The 24,978-nt window shown below is 35.1% G+C and overlaps 1 protein-coding gene across 1 annotated transcript in view; it reads right to left on the bottom strand.

Annotated features, from left to right (window-relative positions):
• Positions 1-24,978, bottom strand: part of COL19A1 (collagen type XIX alpha 1 chain) — a 349,065-nt gene that overhangs the window by 250,463 nt on the left and 73,624 nt on the right. The window contains exons 10-12 of the mRNA XM_086707174.1: positions 19,734-19,787; positions 2,426-2,470; positions 19-63 (exon numbers count right to left, since the gene is read on the bottom strand). Of these exons, the coding sequence (XP_086563300.1) occupies positions 19-63; positions 2,426-2,470; positions 19,734-19,787 (144 nt within the window). The remainder of the gene's footprint in view (positions 1-18; positions 64-2,425; positions 2,471-19,733; positions 19,788-24,978) is intronic.

Below are 24,978 nucleotides of genomic sequence, written 5' to 3'. Positions count from 1 at the left end.
GTAATGAGAGATATTTACCTTTTCACCAATTTCTCCTTTGCTGCCTTCAAAACCTTGCTCTCCCTGTAGAAGAGGAATATGGTATATATAATAATGGGAACACTACTTTTAATATACACAATTATTACAATAATAATGATAATGTTTCCAATAACTAATAAAAACCATTTATAATATGTAAATTTTTAAACCAATATTAACTTAGACAAAATTTAAATATTCCTAAATACTAAAGAGTACAAGCCACACTTTCACTATAGTACGTTCCATGCAATGTCATCTCCATAAACCTGAATTTCTATATACTGTACCTTTCTCAGAGGTGTTTTGAGAATTGAATGCATCAACATAGTGCCTGGCACTAAGTTAGCCATTATTGTTATTATTACTATTACCATTTATTTCACTAGATCCAGCAGAAACAGCCTTCTCATGCTGACTTCTATGGAATACCATTCCAGTGGGAGCTGTGTGATGAATGAGAGTTCAGGTTTGAACCCCGAGTCCTGGCTCCAGCTCTGACACCAGAGCCGAACATGTTCTTTACCCCCCAGATCTCCTGCCTCTCAGTCACAGAAAGGGCGTTGGCAGTCGTAGGGCTGCTGGCTTTCAACCACCATAATTATTCCAAAAGGTGTAAGTTTCCTATTCCTCAACTAAAACGCTCTCTGACCCAACAAGCTTATTTTCCCACTTAATTCTGCACAGATACTTATGGTACTGATGTTTGATGCATACATTCAAACAAATATTCATTGAATGCCAAGTACATGTCAGGCACTCCAGACAACACAGCCAGCAAGTGAATGCTGGAGATAGGTCATCCTCACCCCTCCACTCACAAGATGCACTCAATAAATGAAATATTTCCTGAGTGCACAGAGATAAGGGATGAAGGGTTTCTTATGTCAAGTTTTTCTATAATGCTGCAACAAGGTGACGCTTGACACAATTAAAATTCATGTTAGAAGCAAACTGCCAGGTTTTTACTATACGTATAGTGTCTGTGTATATATTATAAATAATACCTGCAATCAAATATATGTATATGTGTACATGTATACACACACATACATACATGATTAAATTATTATTTCTGCTTCATTTTCCCTTTAAAAGGGTACCAGGAAAGACAATAGGTTAGTATTTGGGCATAAGTGCCACTGAATATATGGTCTATCTTTACTCGACCATTTTTCCTAAAATATAGACTTTAACTTGATCTGTTAATTCAAGCTGACATCGAAGCTGCTACACCCCCCAGTACATCAGTCACAATGTCAGCATGATGCAGCCACCACAAACAGCTGCTGGAAAGTCCAAAACTATTTCCCAGTAGATAAATCTGCACATCCCTTGGCTTGCAGCTCAACTCACAGAGGCAGCACATGCTGTATCAATGGGTTTTGTCTAGAGTTGCTGTGAAGAAATTCAGAAGCTTGCCATTTTATCGCTGCCAGTTCAATCTTATTATCTTTATCAAGCCAAGTAAGGGAAGATTTTTCAAACACTGTAACTATAAATAAATGCACATCTTTTTTTTTTTTTAAATGGAAATTTTTAGCTACAGAGAAAAACCTAGATGCAGTAGTAACTTCTGACATCTTGCTGCTAAGACCTGTAAAACTTTCAGAGCATAGAAATGATATGGTTGGCTGGGGTGGGCATCTAATATTGCATTAGTAATGCTCTCCCCTGTGGTGGGATTATCTGAGTGGTATCATGACAGCTGGCCCCACCTGAAGTGGCTCCCCATCCCTCCAGGAAACTGGAATAGACCAGTCTGTGTGCTTCCAGCAATGCTGGTCACACTCCTTTCCAGGAGGAGAGAGTCCTGGGACAGGTACAAGTGAAGTTCACCTTGGTAAAGAGAAAGATAGTAGGCACAGAAACAAGCAGCCTAGTCAAGGCAAAAATATTTATTTATTATGAGTTTGTTATTCTGAAAGATATTTTTTGAAGAGATTAGTTGTAGCATCTTTGTAACATTTAATATTTTATGTCAGTGTAACTATTATGTTTAGCCAACCTGGGAAATACAAAAAGAAGATAAATAAGAAAGAACCAAATACAGTCAAAGGTGGTAAAAATTATTCCGCTCTTCATTTTAGACGCTAGTAACAGTGAAAACACAATCAGAGCAGCTCTGTACACTCCACTGGCCCCCAGAAAGCATGATCATTGACTTCTCTGGAGAAGCATGTTGCTAAAGCTCTCTGATAAAGCTCTCTCCTAGAGTGATTCCTTTGAAAAGGGATTACTTCCATGGGTTCTCTTTGAAAGACCGATTAGTGGCTTTCTAAGAGCCTTTCAGGGAATTAAGTTTCATCAAATAAACTTTCTGAGTCTTCACTATACTATATGCAGATTCAATTTTTAAGATGTTAAATTCTTAATTTCTATAAAACATTCAAAAACTCTTTACCTTTTGACCAGGTAAGCCTGGAACTCCATGCAAACCATTTTCACCCTACAAGATGTATAGAAAATAAATTTTATTAGCAAAAAACAAATGAATAAAGAAATTTTTGCAGTCTTTAAGAATTAGTTCTAGCTTGGTGGGGAAAGGTAGCCTAATACTGAACATCTATCACATTCAGGGGCTTTTTATCTATCCCTTCTTATCTTACTACTAGAGTTAGTACTTCAATTTTACAAAATAAGAAAACAGTCTTGGGGGGTTTGTGGAGCTCAGTCAAGTGTCTGACTCTTGATTTTGGCTCAGTTCTTGACCTCATGGTTCATGAAATTGAGCCCCACATCAGGTTCTGTGCTGCAAGCATGGAGCCTGCTTGGGATTCCCTCTGTCTCTGCCTCTCTCTCTGCCTCTCTCTCTTTAAAAATAAATAAACCTAAAAAAAGAAAATAAAGAAAACAGAGTCTCTGAGTCATGCTCAGGGTCACCCAACTTGTGGCACTACCTGAGATTTCAATGAGGTCTCTCTAACTCCACAGCTATTTAGTACCCCGTATTTCATGTTCTCTTTTCAAACCTCTGGACATAATATTAAAGCCTGGAATAGGATTTCTATGGGCCAGGAACTGTTCTCACAACAAATCTATTGGGTAGATAGATTATGATCATCTTACAACAGATGATCACACCATCCTACACAAAATAGGAGATAGAAATGGAATTTGAACACATACACTTCAGCTCTGTGCACATAGCCACATCCCTACACTGTCTCATGGAAAAGATTTAATTCTGGCTTGTAAATGATCTCATATAAAAACTGAATACATCTATACATCTATTATAGATATGTATCACATCTATTATAGCAATAGACATACAGATATGTATGTAAACACGTGTATGTCTGTGTATATTTATATATATAAAACTCATATCCATTGATTGCCTTTAAATCAATTTTGAAGACAAACCCAATCCCATTTTACTTGAAAAATTGCTTATAAGAATTTTTAGTTTTTTACATTCATCTGGTTCCTTTCTTGGGTAAAAAGGTTCTCAGCAGATGCTTATCAGTTTCCATTACTGGAATTCATGGGTCATTTCTTTGACAAGCGTGGTTTGTAAACAGCACACCAGCTAGAATGAGATATTCCTGGGAGGATGTACACATTCTCAATGGGGGCTTAGGAATTTTTCTGCTTATAGGAACTGACTTGACTCCTGAGTTTGCAGGTTGAGGCAGCTCAAAATAATTTAAAAATTCCATTGATCTACTTTATTTCTAGAAAACATTTATAAGTAATGTATAAGACAATTTTTCAGCATTACCTAGAATGAAGTTAGATATCATTTCTTAAAATGATATAAAAGAAAAAAATCACATCTTCAAACTTTAAAATAGCAATAATATATTCTAAATCTAAAGAGAAAATTATTATTTCATTAATTAATATATTTTGGAAAGGTTTAGTCATTTATAACAGAGTTGTACCACTATATACAGACACACATATTTTAAAGTCTAGGGCTGTTCTTAGATTAAGTTATCTAAGTTTTTCACAGTAGAACTGCTATCATCAAAAAATATACTAAACAGTAAGGGCAAAACTTTGCTGCTAAGTGTAATTAAGTGTTGAAGCATCAATAAAATACAATGTACTTACCTATGTAATAAGCATATTTCTATTCTTTAAAACATTTTTATAGTTCTAGACCTCGGGCACTATTATACAAATATATTAGAAACTTCCCATCTCATTTGATAAAGTGACAGTAAAAGCTCATTCAGTATTTGACACCAGGGAACATTCTGTGGAAATTGAGCTTCAGTTACTCATCGCAGAAGTATGTCCACTTGTCCATAAGAAGCAGAATTAGTTTCATCGGTTGGTCTAATATAATGTTTTATATCATATTACAAGTTACACATCATAACAAGATATGGCATGTAATCCAGTAAAGTACACTGATACAGTATACACGGCCAAAAATACTTTTTTGGGGAAAAAAAAGTAGTGACAGTATCTACTCTTTTTCTTTGTTTAGAGCCCACTGCTATGTACTATGTGTTCCAAGTACTAGCACCTAAAGTCACTTCTGGCACATGTCAGTTTAGGGCTCCACCCAGAAACACTGCTAACGGGATACCAAAAATCGCTAAAACTATGATATCAAGCTGTTTTTCTCTCTTTAATGGACACTGATTTCATGATTATTGCAGTTAAAATGTTATATTTTCCTACGGTCAGTGTTCACTGGTCCCCACTCTTTCCTGACTAGGAATTTGTTTTGTAAACCTAATCCTAAATTCCCAGATAATCTCATGGATACCAACTGATTATTCTCCCAGGAAAAACTCAGTTTCACACACCAGCAGGTACACGATTTTCAGATTGGGAGTGGATACTGTTGAAGCTTAAAGTTTGCAAGACTGGTATTCAGAAACCTTTTTATTTTCTTCTCGCTGATTTTCTTGAAGTTATCAGAGATAAGCCATTTTGAAACTTTTAATAATTTTAAATCATTTGTTATTTTTCTAGTTCTTAAGGGATAAATTAGTATATTTGTTTTTGTTCACATCCAACCCCCCCCCCAAAAAAAAAGATTTGTTAAGTAGCATAAAAACTAAAGACTATATCCAAAACCTAATGCAGCTTGAGGTCAAATGGAATTCTACCTAGCAAATAAATGCCTACCTAAAACTACTACTGGATGGGTGGACATTAGCTGCTTTTTCTGGACTCTTGCTGTTCCTCCTTCCTCCCAGTCTCAGCAGAAACAAAGAAATAAGAAGTTTCTCCCTTGGCTTCTGATCAATACTTCAGTGCATTATTGAGAGAAAATTACAATCAATGTTTCTCATAGCTACCAGAATGTTCCAAACTTGTTTCTGAGGCATAGACTTTCTATTATAGGTTTTTCCAACAAAGGACCTGTGTCCTTTTCTTGTTACAAATTCAAAGTACAGAAGGACAAGTGAATGAATATGTGTAATACAAAGCAGGGCCAAATCTAACATTGCTGCTGACAGCAGTGTTGCCGTGTTATTACTGTAATGCATAGCCGATCTTCAACTTCACAGAGCAATCTAAAGCACCCTTTCCAGAATTCAAAGTAAAACCTCTTTGGGAAGCTTTTGGAAAAAACTTAGGTGTGATTTAGGGCCAGCTGGTGGCTTTCTGAAAAAGTGATCAAAGGATTTCATTTTACCTCCTTTTTATCACTGCACATTTCCCTGAAGTAAGCACAGCTAGGCATAAAAGATAAATTATTAGTTTTCCTGATTCCTTTGACATTGGAATCTATGTCTTTTCTTATTATGCAGGAAATACAAGTTGTCTGAAGGACACTTGATAAGAAATCACATTCCCCAGGGCTATAGTTTATAAACCTAGTCCCAAAGAGACCAAGCAAAGAAAGGCAGATTAAACAAGTAAATGGAAATTTGCTTGTGACTACATGTAAGCCCAGAAAATTGAAAGTTATATACTATGTTGTGGTGATTTTTTTTTTTGTTTTGGTTTAAAAAGTTGGGTATCCACACTCTGATGTAAAAGTCTGCACTGTTGGTGGGAATGCAAACTGGTGCAGCCACTCTGGAAAACAGTGTGGAGGTTCCTCAAAAACTTAAAAATAGACCTACCCTATGACCCAGCAGTAGCACTGCTAGGAATTTATCCAAGGGATACAGGAGTACTGATGCATAGGGGCACTTGTACCCCAATGTTTATAGCAGCACTCTCAACAATAGCCAAATTATGGAAAGAGCTTAAATGTCCATCAACTGATGAATGGATAAAGAAATTGTGGTTTATATACACAACGGACTACTACGTGGCAATGAGAAAGAATGAAATATGGCCCTTTGTAGCAACGTGGACGGAACTGGAGAGTGTTATGCTACGTGAAATAAGCCATACAGAGAAAGACAGATACCATATGTTTTCACTCTTAGGTGGATCCTGAGAAACTTAACAGGAACCCATGGGGGAGGGGAAGGAAAAAAAAAAAAAAGAGGTTAGAGTGGGAGAGAGCCAAAGCATAAGAGACTGTTGAGAACTGAGAACAAACTAAGGGTTGATGGGGGGTGGGAGGGAGGAGAGGGTGGGTGATGGGTATTGAGGAGGGCACCTTTTGGGATGAGCACTGGGTGTTGTACGGAAACCAATTTGACAATAAATTTCATATATTAAAAAAAATAAAAAAAAAATAAAAGTCTGAGATGTGGGGTGCGTGGGTGGCTCAGTCGGTTGAGCGCCTGACTCTTGGTTTCAGCTCAGGTTGTGGGATTGAGTTCCACAATGAGCCCTGTAATGAGCCCCGCGTGAAGTCCTGTGTAGAGCCCCACATGACTCTGTGCTAGCTTGGGAGCCTCTCTCCCTCTCTCTCTGCCCCTCTCCCTGCTTGCACACACACATGCACTCTCTCTCTCTCTCTCACACACACACACTAAGAAATAAAAAACATTAAAAAAAAGTCTGAGATCGTACTAAAATACTGTTTCTATATTTAAAAATTTAATGTGGCCCATCATTTCATTCTACAGTACATTTTCCAGTAACTTAATCTCCTTTACAAATATAGTATACACTTGGAAATATATCAGTATTATCCTACTAATTAACTCATTTTATTAAGAGAAAATTTACTTAAATTGAATGTTGAGCAAAATAGCTGGAAGAAACATCTGAAATGGAATGCCAGAATTCTAGCATGAAAACCAATAAAAGAGGCAGCTAAAAGTAAATCTGATTTTGATTTTGTGTATCACTAACTTGACCTCTATGTTTCCGACTATACATCTGCTTTACTCAGGACGTAATCTTCAAAAATTGAATTTTTATGGTTCTTAAATTGTTGCCACTCAACTAAGCATTTTAGGAAATAGAATATACACCTTTTTTTTTTTTTTTTTCAGACATCTCATCCAATCTAAGTCTTTTATTTCAGGGAGGATTATTTTTTCCTTCTATTTTCTTGGACTTCATTCCAAGAAGTAAATCATCAAGTTAAAAAACTGTATACCTTATAGGGTTTAAAACTTCAAACTTTTTGAATTATTCATATGTATTTGATCTTTAATGCAGCAAACACATGGGGATATATTACCGTATTAATGTTCAGGATAAGGCAAATTTATATCATTCTTAACCATAAAATGAGTGAGATCCTATTATTACTTATTCTTATGGGTCATTTCAAAGAAAGGAAAACCAGCCCACTTAAAGGCAATATATGGTTGATACATGTCTTAATCATAATAATGTAAATATGGGGAGTTAGTAGTAGCTGAACCCAACATCTACCGTCTCAAAAACTATTAACCTGAATGTACATGTATTGGGGACAAAAGTATACGCAAGTGCACATACTTAGAAAATGAGCAGGATGGGCAGTTTTTCACATAGGGACAAGAATAAATTCATACCTTTTTATCCACCACCTCCGTCAAAACATTTGTCGAGGTACTGACTCTACTGAAAACTTCAGTAGTCAGACACTTTTGCTGTTTAATTTGTATTTTGGAGAGCAGAACAAAACAACTCTATATCCAAATACTGCAATAATGCTTTCTGAAGTCAAATTAACCTTCCCCAAATTTCTGCCTACTAGTGTTTTTTTTTAAGTTTATTTATGAGAGAGACAGAGAGAGAGAGACAGAGACAGAGCATGAGCAAGAGAGTGGTAGAGAGAGAAGGAGACATACAATTCAAAGCAAGCTCTAGGCTCCGAGCTGTGGGCACAGAGCCTGACACAGGGCTTGAACCCATGAACCACGTGATCATGACCTGAGCCCAAGTCAGACGCTTAATGGACTGAGCCACCCAGGCGCCCTTTTGCTCATTAGTGTTATATTACAAAGGAAAAATATCTTATTGGTCTTATGTATGACATCCCTTTGTGTCACTATCAAGCCTATTCAGTAAACCAATAATTTTTCAAATGATAGTTTGGAGTCCCTTAATATGTTAGTTACTGTTTTCTGGGTGCACATTGGTCAGCCAATATATCTGTTAAAATATGGAACTCAGAATTCAGCACATCACTCCAGAAATGATCTCACCACATAGAATAAAAACAGGAGGGTCACACACACACACACACACACACACACACACACACACACTTCTTGTTCTGGATACTATATAGTACTTATATTAACACAACTTGTTGTTTTAAAGTTGAATTGCTTAAGTATACACTGAGCTTGTAGTCAACTACAACCATTAAGTTTTTCTTTTGAGGGAATATATCTTACAATCCTTTTATAAATTGATGGAATGAAAATTATACTGAGTTATTAAAATTTAAAAAAAACCAAGAAAACAAGTAACTTTGAAATTATTTGGACAGGTAAACAACTCTTTCCATATCTAACAAAGTTAGGGAACTGGGCGTTGGACAATGTTGTAGAGCCCACTAAAAATCTGGGCTCCTATGTACCTGTGATGATTTTTTTAAGTGGATTTGTCAAGAACAAGTGTTTTGGATTTCACTATATTGTGAGATGAGTTATAAAACAGTATTTAAGTAAACTCAAAGCTTCATAAAAGTACTAGGGAAATAGAAGACATTTAACGTGAATCATCTCCTGAAATATCCAAAGTATAGTAACTGACATCTGAATCAAGCATTCTAACAAGTGAAAGATGATGTAAGATATAAAGAGAAGGAAAGTGTCATCAGTAAGCCCCTAATTGAGGTCAGTGAGATACTAGTAAGTGCAAACTATTTCCTGTCCAAAGTATTCCTCGTGATGAGTAATTTATAGTTCCACTCCATATCAATTACTTCTACTGGAGCTTAAATGCACTTCGCACTAGCGAAGTCATTGGTTATTTATCTTTAGCCCTGAGGTAAATCGTTGTGAAGATATGGAGAAAGAATATGCCTTAGCAATGTTGTAAGAAAGTCAGGAGAATTTTTTCAAACCTTATTTGGAAAAAAAGAGAGCATGATAACTTCTTCAGGTTTATGCTTGGAAGAGAAGAAAGAACATAGTTTCTCCAAGAGAAAATGGGAAACAAATTCTGTAGCTGCACACACTTCTATTAGATTTCACTCTAGGAAGCAACATCTGCAAGCTTTGCTCGGTAGATAAGAGATTTTCCTACCTTCCTATTTCCCTGAAGCATGCTTTTGCGGAAAGTACAGAAGACTTGTACTGAAGCACCACTGCCTTTTCCAACTGCCCCTCAGCACAGTTTTCTAACAATCATCTTCAATTTCTTTTCTTTATTGGCCTGGGGCTAAGTCCACTTGAGTTCTGAATAAATCAACAAACATTTATCTAGAATCAATCAGGTGCCATATGCTGGGTCAAGTGCTGCAGTTACAGGAACAAGACCTTGTTCTCCTGGATCTCACAGTAGAGACAAAGACACAAACTATACTGATAATGTAAATAAAATACTATGTGAGCAGAGTGAAGGGGCTGTTAATTCGTCTTGTGTCAACGAGACTTTACCAAGAAGATGTAATTTTTCTTGAGCTTTGAATCTGGTAATGTGTGAAAATGCAGTGATGGTCGAAGCGAAGAAAGGTACCAATCATCTGTGATCATGCTCTCAAATCCTCTTAGTATCTAACAAGTTCATTTGGTACCTTACACTGGCTATGTCTGTTTCCTTTAGACAGAGACGCTTTTAGAAAACTCTAATCTGAAATTATAGATGTCTTTATCAAATACCATCTACCCCTTTAAATAAAGAATAAAATAATTAGCCACTAATCTATGCAGAGAAACAGAGACCGTGTGATCTTTCTATGGCAATATTTTAATATTTATGTGCTAGATTCTCATAGTGCATTAAACCAAGTAGGAACATCAGCAGACTAAGTTCTCGAAATCTGGCTGTTTAGCAAATAAAAGTCAAGTGCCTGGGTGCCAGATCCACTGCATGTGTTGAGCTTGTCATCCATCTGTTGTGTTCTCTGCCAACTGCTCTTCTTGGGGTGTGAGTGGAAGGCATTAGAAGGGAATAAGAAACCATTAAGAAATAAAATCAACTGCAGAGTGAACAAGTTTCTTTTTCTTTTTCCTGTCCTTCTATTCCCTCTGTCATTCTCAGGTTTCTGCTTCTTACTGCTATATTGAATCAAAATAATGCCTACAAATAAGACAATGAAATGAGGATTACTCCATGTAAAGGCGATAATTTCTCACTGATAATTCAAGTATCATCCTTGTAACTTTAATAAATGAGACAACAGTAGGTTGACAAAACTGTTTTCATTGTGGCCATTTTTTCTATGAATACTGGTTGTGATAAGAAGTCTAATCCTATGTCCAGATTTGACTGTTTCATTTGCTGAAGAATTTTCTGAAATACAGAAGTATATAGATGATTCTCAGTTTAAGAGGTATTTTCTCTAACATGGCTCATACTTGTTTTGTAAATTTTACAAGTTCATAGGAAGGAAATATCCCATTGTTAGAATAAAGGTGAATTGCCCTTTCTTTCTTTCTTTCTTTCTTTCTTTCTTTCTTTCTTTCTTCTTTCTTTTTCTCATTTAGTGTTTCGATTCCTACAATAAATTGTCTCATACAAATAGGTGTTTTAACTATTTTTTTAAACTTGGGAAGACTTCTGAAATTAATATTAATTCTAAATTTCAATGGGAAATGAGGTGAAACTAGGTAATACAGATAGAAAGCCAAATAGCTTTAAAAAAATTCTCTAGCTTTTCCAATAAACACCTATAAGTTTCTGAGTCTCTAAGGCATGAATGCTACATCTGGACCAGGGCTGTCTCAGGGTTCATTACAATTCACAATAGCTACTGGCCTTGTCTGCACTTTCATAAATGGTAACATCATCTGCCTTTATTTCCTGAAGCTGAGGTCTTCTCATAAAATGTCTTTTTAAGGGAAAGATCAAGATTCAGAGATCGCAGTCATTTCATTTTCCAACCCAAAAGGAATACAAAGGCAGATAAGGAACAGTGGGTGTGCCCAGCTCAATCTCGCCCCACAGCAGCAGAGACTGGGGGCTCCAGAGTTCATGACAAAAAGTGCCTCACACAAAGCTCTTCGGTATGAGAATAGTTAGCCTGGCTGTTTTTAAGTCATGTAACTTGGCAACTCTCTCATCACATTATCAGATATACTTCTTCTTTTTTAAATTTAATTTAATTTTTTAATTTACATCCAAGTTAGCATATAGTGCAACAATAATTTCAGGAGTAGATTCCTTAATGCCTCTTACCCACGTAGTTGCAAATGGCAAGATTTCATTCTTTTTTTATTAGATATACTCCTTAAGTGCTTTAATGCATATGGCTTTTTATCTCTAGAAGTTCAATATTTTTTTTAAAAAACTCATCATGCTAAATTAAACACTTTTGTTTCTGACCAGAAGAATATATAATAAATGTATGACCAAAAGTAATTTATATTGTATATACCTATTTATATAATTACATATCAAAAGCATATTTCATAGAGAACATAAAGAGAATTTTCTAGGCTAGCTGTTGAGGTAAGGTAATCTGGAGAGTGTGGCCATGATTGGTCTGCAGGGGTGGGTGTGCAGGGCAGATAAGGATCTCCAGACAGTCCAGGTATGGGAATTTTAAAAGCTTATTTCAAATATAATTTTGAAATTGAAAACCAAACAAAATAAAATCATGTTGTCTTCATAATACTTATTTTGGAAGGTAAAGTTAAACAAAATACTCTCATTTGGTGAAAAAACATATGATGAAGATTTTATTTTGGTGGATACAATTTTCTTAGGGTGGGAGAGTCAGAATCTCTCTGGCTGGGTAGACTTTAAAAGAGGTCCATGGATGTAAAGAGAAAGAACACAGCCCTCCCTGCAGCAGAATTTAGGAAACTCTCTCTACAGTTCCCTCTCCAGGCTGTAGGCAAATGAAGTTAAGATCTAATTCAGAACTGTCTGTGCAAAGGAAATGTATATACTTGAGGAGCTATCAAGATGAGATGATACGGTGAAGGTTTAAGAGCTATGAACGCATATGGGTAAGATTTAAATTCTGGCCCACTACCTGTTAGCTATGAAACTTTGGGGAAGTTTTTATACTTTCTTAGTTTCTTAATCTGTGAAATACGGATGATAATGAATCTTACCTCAGAGATTCTGTGAGAAATGAATAAAACAATGCAAAGAAGTCCCTTGACAGTGTTTAGCACATAATAATTAAGTAAATGGCTATTATTATTATTATTGTAAAAGGATATGCTCATACGTATTTCAGTTAAATAGAAAATTAATTGGTTTGCTAACATGAAAATTTAATTTGCTTTTAGAGGTCAAAATTATCTAAAATATGTGTGACTTTCAACATTTTTCACTAAATGTATTTTGAATAACTTAAGAGAAACCCATGGGGGAGGGGAACAAAAAAAAAAAAAAAAAAAAGAGGTTAGAGTGGGAGAGAGCCAAAGCATAAGAGACTGTTGAGAACTGAGAACAAACTAAGGGTTGATGGGGGGTGGGAGGGAGGAGAGGGTGGGTGATGGGTACTGAGGAGGGCACCTTTTGGGATGAGCACTGGGTGTTGTATGGAAACCAATTTGACAATAAATTTCATATATAAATAAAAAAAAAAAAAAAAAAAAAAAAGAATGAAAAAAAAAAAATAATATAAATTCCCTGAAATGAGTTCTACTTTAGTTTCAAAGTAAGCCTAAACTTAGAATAATAGAATCATCAAACTATTTTCTTTTAAAATTATATCTATTTACCAAATAGATATACTTTCCCCCTGCCCCCATTATCTGCAAGGAATACCGTCCAAGACCTAAAACCACAGATAGTATCAAACCCTATATATACTGTCTTTCCCTACACATACACATCTATGATAAAGTTTAATTTATAAATTAGGCACAGTAAGAGATTAACAAAATAACTGATAATAAAATAGAACAATTATAACAATATTCTTAATAAAAGTTATGTGGATATGATCTCTCTCTCTCTCTCTCAAAATATCCTATTGTACTGTACTCACCCTTCTTGTTGTCATGATGTGAGACCATAAAATGCCTATGTGATGAGATGAAGTGAGGTGAATGATGTACTGTTAGGCTACTACTGACCTTCTAACCAGGACCATCTGTTCCAGATTGCAGTTGACCACTGATAAGCGGAGATTTCTATATTTATAGATCAGGCACTGAGCTGCCACTTTTATGAATAATCTCATTTAATCCTTAGGACAAAACTATAAGTAGATACAATATAATGCCTATTTTAAAAAAAGAGAAAACTTAGAAGAAACCAAGAGACATTCCCTAAAATTAAAAAGTGAGGACTAGAGCTGCAATTCAAACATAGGCCATCTAACTCTGGATAGTTAGTATCTGAATGGCACAACAGTGATGGCTATCATTTATTGCATACCTACTCTGTGGGAAAAAAAAGTTATTTTCATGAAAGTTTTCTTAGTAAAATAAACATTTTAGGAACAAATTATAAGTAATTAAGCAAACAGAAAATTGGTTTTAGCAGTTAGGTTCTGTATTTATTCAACTTTTACTATCACATTATTAGGATTAAGATGGCTAGAAAATAATTATTCCTATTTTTAAAAAGTATCCCCACTTCTCAGAAAACATATTTAACATATATATGTGAAATAGAGAATAAGGTAATTTTTTGTTTGAAATATTCAAATAGTTAATACAAGAATGCTTTGACTGGTATGTTTGAAGGTAATACTGTGGGCAGGATTTGCTCCCAGTATCCATATCTTCATCTCATTTTCCACTGCATACCATGATGAGTTGTGAGCACGTGTGTTCATATGTGGGTGCATGCATATATGTATGGGTGCATGCATATGTGATCTTATGCATTAAGTGTTTTACTTGTCAATGGAAATTAGACCATCCAATTTACTCATTTGGACTGACAGTGGCTTCTGTCCAACCACGCTTCCCAGAAGCCACCAGTGACAAATAACTAATGATACTTGCTGTGCTGGCATAAATGTATAGGGGACAGTTATTTGTTTGCAGTGTGTTGGCTATACGGTTGTACATATAAGTTTAGAATGCCTAGTGCAAGTCTACATAAGGTGATGAGTATTGGAATCATAAAATAACCTAATTAAATGCTAAAGTTCTTCATTCTCCATGACTTGACATATCCCATAAATTGATTTCATAATATAGTGTTGTTTAGTGTACTATTTTTCTCCTGGGCCTCAGAAGAAACTAATAGTTTGTTCAAGGCTTTGACTTAAAAAATTTACTGCTATCACCTAGCCAAACTTCAAAGTGTAGGTCTGTTTTAGAATAATAGGATTTATATGCAAATCACTTAATTTATTATGGTATCACACTGGATGTAAGTATAAAGTGTAGCTAAAATACAAATTCTATTCTACACTGCTCAGAATATGCTTCACTTCATTAACATAAATCAGCTTTCTAGTTTAAATAGTAAACCTTAAAAAATTAAGAAAGTTTTACTTTGAGAATATTATACCAGAGATATATGTTCTATGGCACTTTGCATATGTTCTTGTTCCAAGTGAGAAAACTCATCTTTTTTTTTTATTTTATCTTTTAACAGAACCCTTAAGCATTTCTACTTCTAAGAAAAAGAGCCTGAAAGAAGTACAAATGCTGAGAAGAAGAATCAAAGTTAAGCCTGGGGATGCTATGTGAATAGTCTGGGAGATAAATATGAGTTACATTAAGCCAGATGTGGGAGATACAGTTCTGAGAATACATCATACTTTAAGAACTAATAAAATTTTCTTTGGAAATTTACTCAGAAAAATCAATCAAGTTATTTTCATCTTACAACAATGGAAGTATTTTTACCTCAAATATAAGTGCTCATCTTCACAACTATAACTTTAAAACTTTTAAATTTTAAAAATTAAGAAAAATTGACATATCCTTACTGGAGTCAATATTTAAAACTTTTATTAGCCATGCCATTAGATAACATAGTAGCTTTGTTGTCATGTTTATACTGTACATATTCATTAGTTATTTTATTTTTAATTTTTTAAAAAAATTAATATTTATTTATTTTTTGAGAGAAGGAGAGACAGAGCACAAGCAGGGCAAGGGCAGAGAGAGAGGGAGCCACAGAATCTGAAGCAGGCTCCAGGCTCTGAGCTGTCAGCACAGAGCCTGATGCGGGGCTCAAACTCATGAACCATGAGATCATGACCTCAGCCAAGGTCAGATGCTTAACTGACTGAGCCACCCAGGCGCCCCTCATTAGAGTTATCTTAAATAAATGGTAACCTGTGGATTATGGAAGTGAGAAAAACACTCTTCAGGTGACATTTCTTCACTTAAGAATGTTGCATCCCTTTAACAGGTGAATTAAGTGACAAGATAGAAGCAGACCTGGTACCACCAGTGACTCTGATCTTGAGGACAGGCTATGGTCAAAGAGTCATGATTCTATGGATACTGGTATTAGTCACTGAGTAGAGTCTCTGAAGATTCATGAAACGAGGATCCAATAGCTAAGTGTAGTCTGATACCGTGTTTAACGCCATTGGAAGCTGCATGAATTCTGTCTGTGAGGCTCTAAGAGCAACTCAAATAAACTAGACCCAAAGAAAACTGCTTGTAGAAACAAAGAGTATTTGCTAGGACAATCTGCATTGGTTTTAGAACACCATTGATACAGCTTCCCTTTAATCACATTACTTTTTTTATTAAGTTTTTCATTTTAATTCCAATATGGTTAACATACAGTGTTATATTAGTTTCAGGTATAAACTATAGTGATTCAACAATTCTATATATAACTCACTGCTCATCATGATGTGTACTCTCCCTTCATCAATTTCTCTAATCCCACCACCACCTCCCCTCTTGTAACCATCTGTTTGTTCTCTATAGTTAAGAGTCCATTTTTTGTGTCGTCTCTTTTTTTCTTTGTTCATTTATTTTGCTTCTTAAATTGTGCATATGAGTGAAATCATATGGTATTCATCTTTCTCTGACTTCTTTTGCTTAGCTTTATATTCTCTAGATCTATCCATGTTGTTGCAAATGGCAAGATTCCATTCTTTATTATGGCTGACTAATGTTATATATATATATATATATATATATATATATATATATATATATACAGACATATATGTATATACATATGACACTTATTTATCCATTTTTCACATTAGCTTTTAAGTTCCCTGGAGACAGTGTCTTCACATAGACACTGAAGCTCACTGATTTTGTGAGACTGACTGCATCACCATTTCAACCAAATGGACTCCAAGGGCTGAGGCTTCCATTTCCCAGAATTACTAGGCTCAACCAGTTAATTAGTAGCTGGTATATGTCTTTATATTCATTGAAGTTTTACTTTCATTGTAGTACAGATCATCACATTAAATTCTTTCTATAAATTTGAGCTTCTAGGAAAATAAGCAAAATCTTTAGTTCTGAGTAGTGTTTGTCTCTGCAACACTACATCTTGCTCCAGTTCCTTCACTCTGCCAAAAATGTCCTCTCTTTTCTAAGAAATTATGTATTGCAGAGAATTCCTTAGCTTGCATATTTAACATTCCAGCCTGTTACTTTCTTACTGTCATGGCCCTTGACTGATATTATTTTGACTGATTTGAGCCTGTTCATTACTTTATCTAGTTCTTGTACTGAATTCAGTCTGTTGACAGCACCTTTTAGGAGCTGAAAGCCTCCTCCACAATCAGTAGCAATTTACACCTGGTTTTCACCAATAGGATCCAAGAGATGTCACTTTGGAATAATGAAATTAATGGTATTTTAAACAAATCTTAGTAAATTCTATTCTAAAGTATTCCAGGAGAATGTTATCCTGCTTCCCCATAATTTACTGTATAAAATTATATCAACTTTACTTCCCATTGTAAAGATGTCCAATGATCTATAATCTATTTTATAGTCCAAGTACTCCAGTGATTCTGCACTTGGCTTAAACAAAGTTCCTATATTCAAAGTAATTCAAAAAATCTCAATGATCTGAAATCCAAAAAATCTGATTATTATTATGGTGGAATAAGTGTATAAAGCAAATTTTGACTAGGGGCAATCTCCTTAGGAGATAGGTGACTGAGTCGTATTCTGTAGAGGAAAAAGCATTTTGAAGGAATTAGACTTTTGAATAAATGTTTACTTTTGAAGAGTCTGCAATTAATGTCATCAGTAAGCTTAGTTAAAAAGAGAATCGCAGTGGGGGTGCCTGGGTGGCTCAGTCAGTTAAGCGTTCAACTTCATCTTAGGTCATGATCTTTCAGGCCATGAGTTCAAGCCCCGTGTCGGGCTCTGTGCTGACAGCTTGGAGCCTGGAGCCTGCTTCGGATTCTGTGTCTCCCATTCTCTCTGCCCCTCCCCTGTTTGCACCCTGTCACTCTATCTCTCTCTCAAAAAATAAATAAGCATTAAAACAAAATTTTTTAATAAAAAAAAAAGAGGATAGCATCCCAAATAAATATTAGATCGTGGCAAGGTATCATTCCACAAAGATTTTACTGAGTCTAATATTTATACTACTACAGGAAGAGTAAGGAAAATTGCATATGGGGCTGAATAATTTCTAAAATGAAAAAGCAGCAGCAATGAAGCAGTCAGCTCTCAGACACATTTAAGAAGGACTCAAAAACTATCTGACAATTTCTGAACCTTCCCACCACTTCAGCTTCAGGTACTCCTGTGACAACTGTATGTTAATAACCACAGGGTCAAGGCCTTCTGGATAATGAGGCACAATGGACTCACTTGATAATTAGTGCAGCTAAAACAGCTACCTAAACCTATCCTAAACTTACTGTACTGAAGAAGAACATTTTCTTAGCATCAACATGTGACACTTTAATAATTAAGCAGTTTAAGTTATGTGTGTATATGCCTACACACACTCAGAAATCATGAAAAATAAGACAAACGAATTGCAGTTTAATTTACAAACATAACAATTTCAAAGTTTCTATAAAAACTGAACAAATATACAGAATGAATAAGTCACAGGAATAAAAGGCACAGCATGGGGGAATAATCAGTGGTACTGCAATAACGTTGTACGGTGACAGACGGTGGCTACACTTGCAGTGAGCACAGCATAACCTATAGAATTGTTCAATCACTATGTTGTACACCTGAAACTAATGTAACACTGCATGCCAATTATACTCAAATAAAAAAATGTATAAAACAAAATTGAACTTAAATAAGATGCTGAATGGCCACACTAACCTCTTGTGAGTAAATTCATCATGCAGAATTATCTTTACAGTACTAAAAAAGACAATGTGAAAAATCAACCATTTTAGGAGATAAATACTATATTTATAGCATTTTATTGATGGATCGACATATCTCTTGTATTTTTATTTATAACATCTCGTGTGGTACTATAGTTTTAGATGTTTAATTTATGTCTACAGTGAAATATGTATGAAAAGATACTATAGCATAACATAAAATAATGAAACTAAGAAGCTTTGGGGCTCTTGTAATAATGGGAAATGTTCCAGAGCAGGGGTCAGCAAGTTTTTTCTCCAAAGGACCAGACAGTAAATATTTTAGACTTTGTAGGCCATCTGATCTCTGCCACACTTACCTACCACTGCCATGTGGCATAAAAGCAGCCTAAGACAATATGAAAACAAATGAGTGTAGTTGTGTTCCACCACAACATTAATTACAAAATCATACACTGGGAGTTTTTGGCAGCCCGCTACAGGGCCATAGTTTGCTGACCTCTTAACAATCAGACTTATTCTGTATATTTTCTCTTCCTATCTGGTACAACTTTTTAAAACAGCCACACTATCAACAATAGCCCAAGTATGGAAACAGCCCAAATGTCCACTGACTGGTGAATGGATAAAGATGTGGTACATAGATACAATAGTATATTACTCAGTGATCAAAAAGAATTAAATCTTGCCATTTGCAACAACATGGATGGAACTAGAGTGTGTTATGCTAACTGAAATCAGTCAGAGAAAGAGAAATACTATATGATTTCACTCATATGTGGAATTTAAGAAACAAAACAGATGAACACAAGGGAAGGGAAGCAAAAATAAGATAAAAACAGAGAGGGAGACAAAGCATAAGTGACTCTTAAATATAGAGAACTAACTGAGGGTTGCTGGTGGGTGTGGGGGGGGGGACGGGCTAAATGGGTGATGGGCATTAAGGAGGGCACTCATTGGGAGGAGTACTAGGTGTTATATATCAGTGATGAATCACTAAATTCTATTCTTGAAATCATTATTACACTATATGTTAATTAACTTGGATTTAAATTAAAAAATATAATAACAAAAAAAATAAAACAGGCACAAAACTTAAACAAATTGCAAATCCACATACCTTTTCCCCAGGAATTCCAGGAGCACCAAATTCACCTTTAATACCACCTGAACCCTAAAATAAAGAAATGCTCATTAGGTTTTTTTAAAGGTATATTAATTTTAAAGGTATATTAATTGCTAATGTAAAGAGAATCTACCATTGCACAGATAAGTTGCTTTTCCTTGCACCAAAGTTTGTTCCCTGAGTTCATTCCTCATATTGTCTACAAGTTATTAAACTATACTTTTGACAATAAATTATCAAAATGTTAGAAAGTAATAAATATCAAAGGGCTAGTAAAAAGTAAAACTAGACATTCTCTACACAAATACATATAATTCAACTTTGTCATTTCTTTTATACTTATAAAGATTAGGAATGATTCTATTGCTTTCATCTTAACTAATTCTTCATGCTTTCAATTCAAATAAGTCACGAAATTTTAAATGTTTTATTTATCTATTTTTGAGGGAGAGAGAGTGTGGGCATGGGAGGGGCAGAGAGAGAGGGAGACAGAGAATCCCAAGCAGGCTCTTGTGCTGTCAGCGCAGAGCCCGACATGGGCTCAAACTCATGAACCATGAGATCATGACCTGAGCCAAAATCAAGAGTTGGCTGCTTAACTGACTGAGCTACCCAGCCACCCTAGTCGTGAAAGATTAGACTCGAAGGTACCCATATATGTTTCATTAATGTGCCTGATCTTCCATTATATCCTCTGGGAAAAATCTCACAGCTGGGCCACAATTGTTAGCTTCCCTGCTCTTCCATCTAAACTGGAAAAAATAATCTCAATGAAGCTGATATGTTACCTATATCTGCCTTAATGGCTCTACCACAAATTCAGTCTAATAAATATGCTTGAAATGGTGAAAAATAATATAAACTTTTTGGATGAGTTTCTCTATCACCAATGTGTGGTAGAAATTAAGAAATATATCGGAATTTCATGAACAAATAACACCATGTTATACTGATATAGTATGTTAATTTCAGATTTTAGGCACACAGGCAAATTTTAACTTCAAGTTTCCAGACATTAGATGAGATTATATCAGGTTGGATAAAACTGATATGAAAATAGATACAAAAATTGATACAAAATAAAATAAATCAAATATATTCAATATTAGATTAGAAAGGTTAAAGAAATATTATTTATTTCTTATATTGACATAGAAAGTCAAAGGTCGATATTAAATCCCACCTCTGAGAGGTTGCTACTAAGCAATTTTTTTCTTTCAAAAAATTGTGAACATATTTTGAGACAATTATTTTTTATTGGTGTGGTGTGGCTATAGTATGAGCATATGAATAAAGTCAGATTGAAAAAAATACATATTTTTTTCCCGAATAGAAAGGAATCAGTACCAAAGTTTCTGACTATAGAGTCAAGTAAGTTAACTTGTACCATTTTAAACTGTTTTGATTTCCTCTAGAAGTATGTCAGCAAGGTAATCATTTAATAAAGCCTATACTTTTTGGGAAATTAACTCAATATGTGGAAGATAATAATTCAAAAATAAACTGGAAAATTATTCCTCAAATAGAACTCAGATCATACTCTCCCTTAGGTTCAGGGACATTGAAATTGAGCTGCTATTTTATAAAACTCTGAGGGCATTTCAACTTTGAAGTGGGTGAGGGTATTAGCCAGAGTTTTAAAGAACTGAGAAAGTAATGTGGTTGCTACATAATTAGGTTGCTAACTACATTTGCTAAGAAAAAGGGAATTAAAAAATTCAGAACATTATAATAATCGAGTTTGAATGAAAGAAAAGTAGTAATTGTTATTTCAAATAATGAAACCTAGAGTTTACTCTTGAACAGATGACACAATTTGATTAGGTGCCCTGATACAGAATACTGATCACATCTAAGTGTTCAAATACAAGCAGCAGTTGAATTTCAAACCATCTTACTCCATGAGAGAGGGTCATCATTTTTATAAAAAGAAAAAACAAGGCAGTAAATCATATTAATGAAGAATGGATGAGAATATAGGCAAGTAAAGATAAACATTAAATTAACATTTTTTTCCAAATATTTCTGATTCTTCATTACTAATTGGCAGTATGAAGCTAAAACTAATCAGGTCACTAACTTGTGTTTTAAAAGAAAAAGTGTAGTAGAACAAACAATAGTGAAAAATGTAACTGTCCTTTATGATTTAGCATATCTAGTTCTTTCTCTGTAAACTGACTCTTTGCGCTTGGCAAAGTACCCTAGGCAATTGGGGCACCTGAATTTATAGGTTCTAGGAAGAGCTGACTTGATGATTTAGACTTTCAGGTGTGATGCTCATTTATTCATTCAACTCCTATTAGGTGCTGTTCTATGTATGTTGCTCACAAAACTTCTATTCTAGTGGAGGAAATAAATAGAGACATAATTTTAACAAGTCAGGTGACACTAAAAATGCTAAGAAAGAAGATAGAGGTGGAATGAAGGGATGCTTTTTATATAAAGATATCAGAAGAGGCTTTTTATTTTAAAGTGATTTCTGAGCAAGAACCTAAATGGTTTGAAGGAGAGAGCTAGATGGATATCTAAAGAAACCCCAGGTATATGTAACCTGATGTAAAGGCCCTGGAGCAGGAGTGAACAGGGGAAACGGTAGGAGACAATATAGGGAGTGGAGAGGTAGGGATAGGGAGAGCTCTACACATTATGCAAAGCCTTGTAGCCAAGGCAAGAGCTTCAGTGTTCACCTTGAGGGAGAAAGGAAGCCACGGGTGGATTTTGACCCAGGTAGGAAAGGATTTCCTGACAGGATTATTCATTGTGAAATAATATTGGGAACAGAAGACACAGATTTGAATGAAATACTTATATCATTAAGTGATCTTTTTAAGAAATGAACTATCAATAAATTATTAATATTTACTACAAGTACCACACAATAACTATCTGAGATTTTTATATACTGAAATATTTAATCAATTGCAAATTCTACGGGATTATTTTACAAATGAAGATTATTTTGTTTTTGGTCAAGTCACATAAGAAACTGAACTCAAGGGGCGCCTGGGTGGCGCAGTCGGTTAAGCGTCCGACTTCAGCCAGGTCACGATCTCGCGGTCCGGGAGTTCGAGCCCCGCGTCGGGCTCTGGGCTGACGGCTCAGAGCCTGGAGCCTGTTTCCGATTCTGTGTCTTCCTCTCTCTCTGCCCCTCCCCCGTTCATGCTCTGTCTCTCTCTCTGTCCCAAAAATAAAATAAATAAACGTTGAAAAAAAAAATTAAAAAAAAAAGAAACTGAACTCAAAAGGATTATCTCCATCTCTCCTTCAACATGTGAAGATTATACTGTGGATAGAAAAGCAGAAGAAACATATTTTTTCAGTTCCTATTATGTGACAGTTTCTAGCACTCAATATTTTATATACATTTTATTGTATTCCTTCTTCACAATAAAGCATTGACTAGGTATTATTAAGTATCATTTTTAATTTTTTTTTTCAACGTTTTTATTTATTTTTGGGACAGAGAGAGACAGAGCATGAATGGGGGAGGGGCGGAGAGAGAGGGAGACACAGAATCGGAAACAGGCTCCAGGCTCTGAGCCATCAGCCCAGAGCCTGACGCGGGGCTCGAACTCACGGACCGCGAGATCGTGACCTGGCTGAAGTCGGATGCTTAACCGACTGCGCCACCCAGGCGCCCCAAGTATCATTTTTAAAGTAAGTAAGAGGGGGACAGGATTCACTCTCAAGTGGTTCAGGTTCCAAAGAGGTAAGCCTTCTAATATACTGTCCTAAATATCCTTTGTCAGTCTTAAAACCAAAAGGAAAACCTTGAGAACATCTAGTTCCCTTAGTAACACTGCACTTCTGATCATTTCACAAAATTAACTATTCAATATGCCTTAGAGCAAATGACTTTCAATCTTCAAGCTCTGCAGGCATTATTTTGTGCACCTAGTCTAATAATGAAAATTACATACCAGACTTAAACACAGAGGAAAGTCATCTTTATTTATTTCAAATTAAAGTTGCAGGATCACACAGTATAAGAACAGGAACAGACTCATCATCAACTCCTTAAAATGAAATAATACATCTATGTTTATTACGAGTGCCAGGAAAGTGGAACACATTCATGGCCACAGTCATCTGAAGTCATAATTACATAGCAAGTACTATGCTGGTTTAATCAAATGCTGGTGCTTGTACTGAAAAAATAAAGGAAGTATACCAATCAATTATTTGTCTTGTTTTGTAAATCATCAATTTATTTTATCCCAGCTGTTTTTACCTTGCTACTAAAATCACCTGCAATTATGAGTTCCATGTAGTCTGGACACTAAAACCAATGTTAGTATTTTAAAAACATACCTTAAGTGGGAAGTTACATAACACATTGTAACCCTAAGATACATTTCTTGTATATTGTATATATTTGGAATAAAATAAATTTGCTAATTATCATTTTTACTAATTCCTTCCTAGTTCTTTTCTACTGGTTTTCTTTCCTACAGAGGGAGGAAAGACTCCTTAAACAAATCAACACTAGATTATAAACTCAGTGAGAGTAAGCCTATGCTTTCTCACTACTGCTATAGCTCCAGAACTTAGTATACTTTTTGTTATAATAATAGGAACTCAAAAAATAGTTGCTGATAAATTAACGAATAAAAGAAAAATGAATATTTACATATTAAAGGAGACATCTATTTATGACTAAAGAGTAAGGAGAAAGAATGAGTCTTTAAAAGATATATGCTCTAACAAGAGAGACTCAGCACTTAATCTTTTTAAAAAAATCATTTAAAGGTGACTTAATGATTTTATTAATATTTATGTAATATTTTTTAACAGGGGCAAGGATATTTTTAAAGTATTTTATCCTTTCTAAAACTGACATGTGAAATTTCTTCCTATGCCAGTAATCTTAAATTGATAGAATTGGTAAGTCAAAGAATAAGAAAGTCAAGTTAAAAAATGGTAATGTGCATCACATCACAATCAACCAACAAGTAAGCCATATATGCATTTTCAAAGTACTTTGTGTCAACCTTACAATGTAGATAGAACTGATAGATTATACACCCTCCTTTACAGATGAGGGAAATGAAACATGAAGAGACTGGGTGGCTTGGCCAAGCTCACACTGCTAACCTAAGAAGAGTTGGGATTAATTCAGATCTCTCTACTCTATGAGTCCTCTTAATTATGTTACCTTGAGCACACCATTCTACCCATGCATGGTTTTCTCAGTTGCAAAATGAGGATAAAAATATTGGGTTGCCTTTCTTTATGAAGT

The sequence above is a fragment of the Puma concolor genome, chromosome B2 (assembly GCF_028749965.1).
Source record: "Puma concolor isolate L17-30 chromosome B2, mPumCon1.1.hap2, whole genome shotgun sequence".
Taxonomy (NCBI): domain Eukaryota; kingdom Metazoa; phylum Chordata; class Mammalia; order Carnivora; family Felidae; genus Puma; species Puma concolor.
Note: the sequence above shows the minus strand (reverse complement) of the source record. Positions and strands in the feature narration are given on the sequence as shown.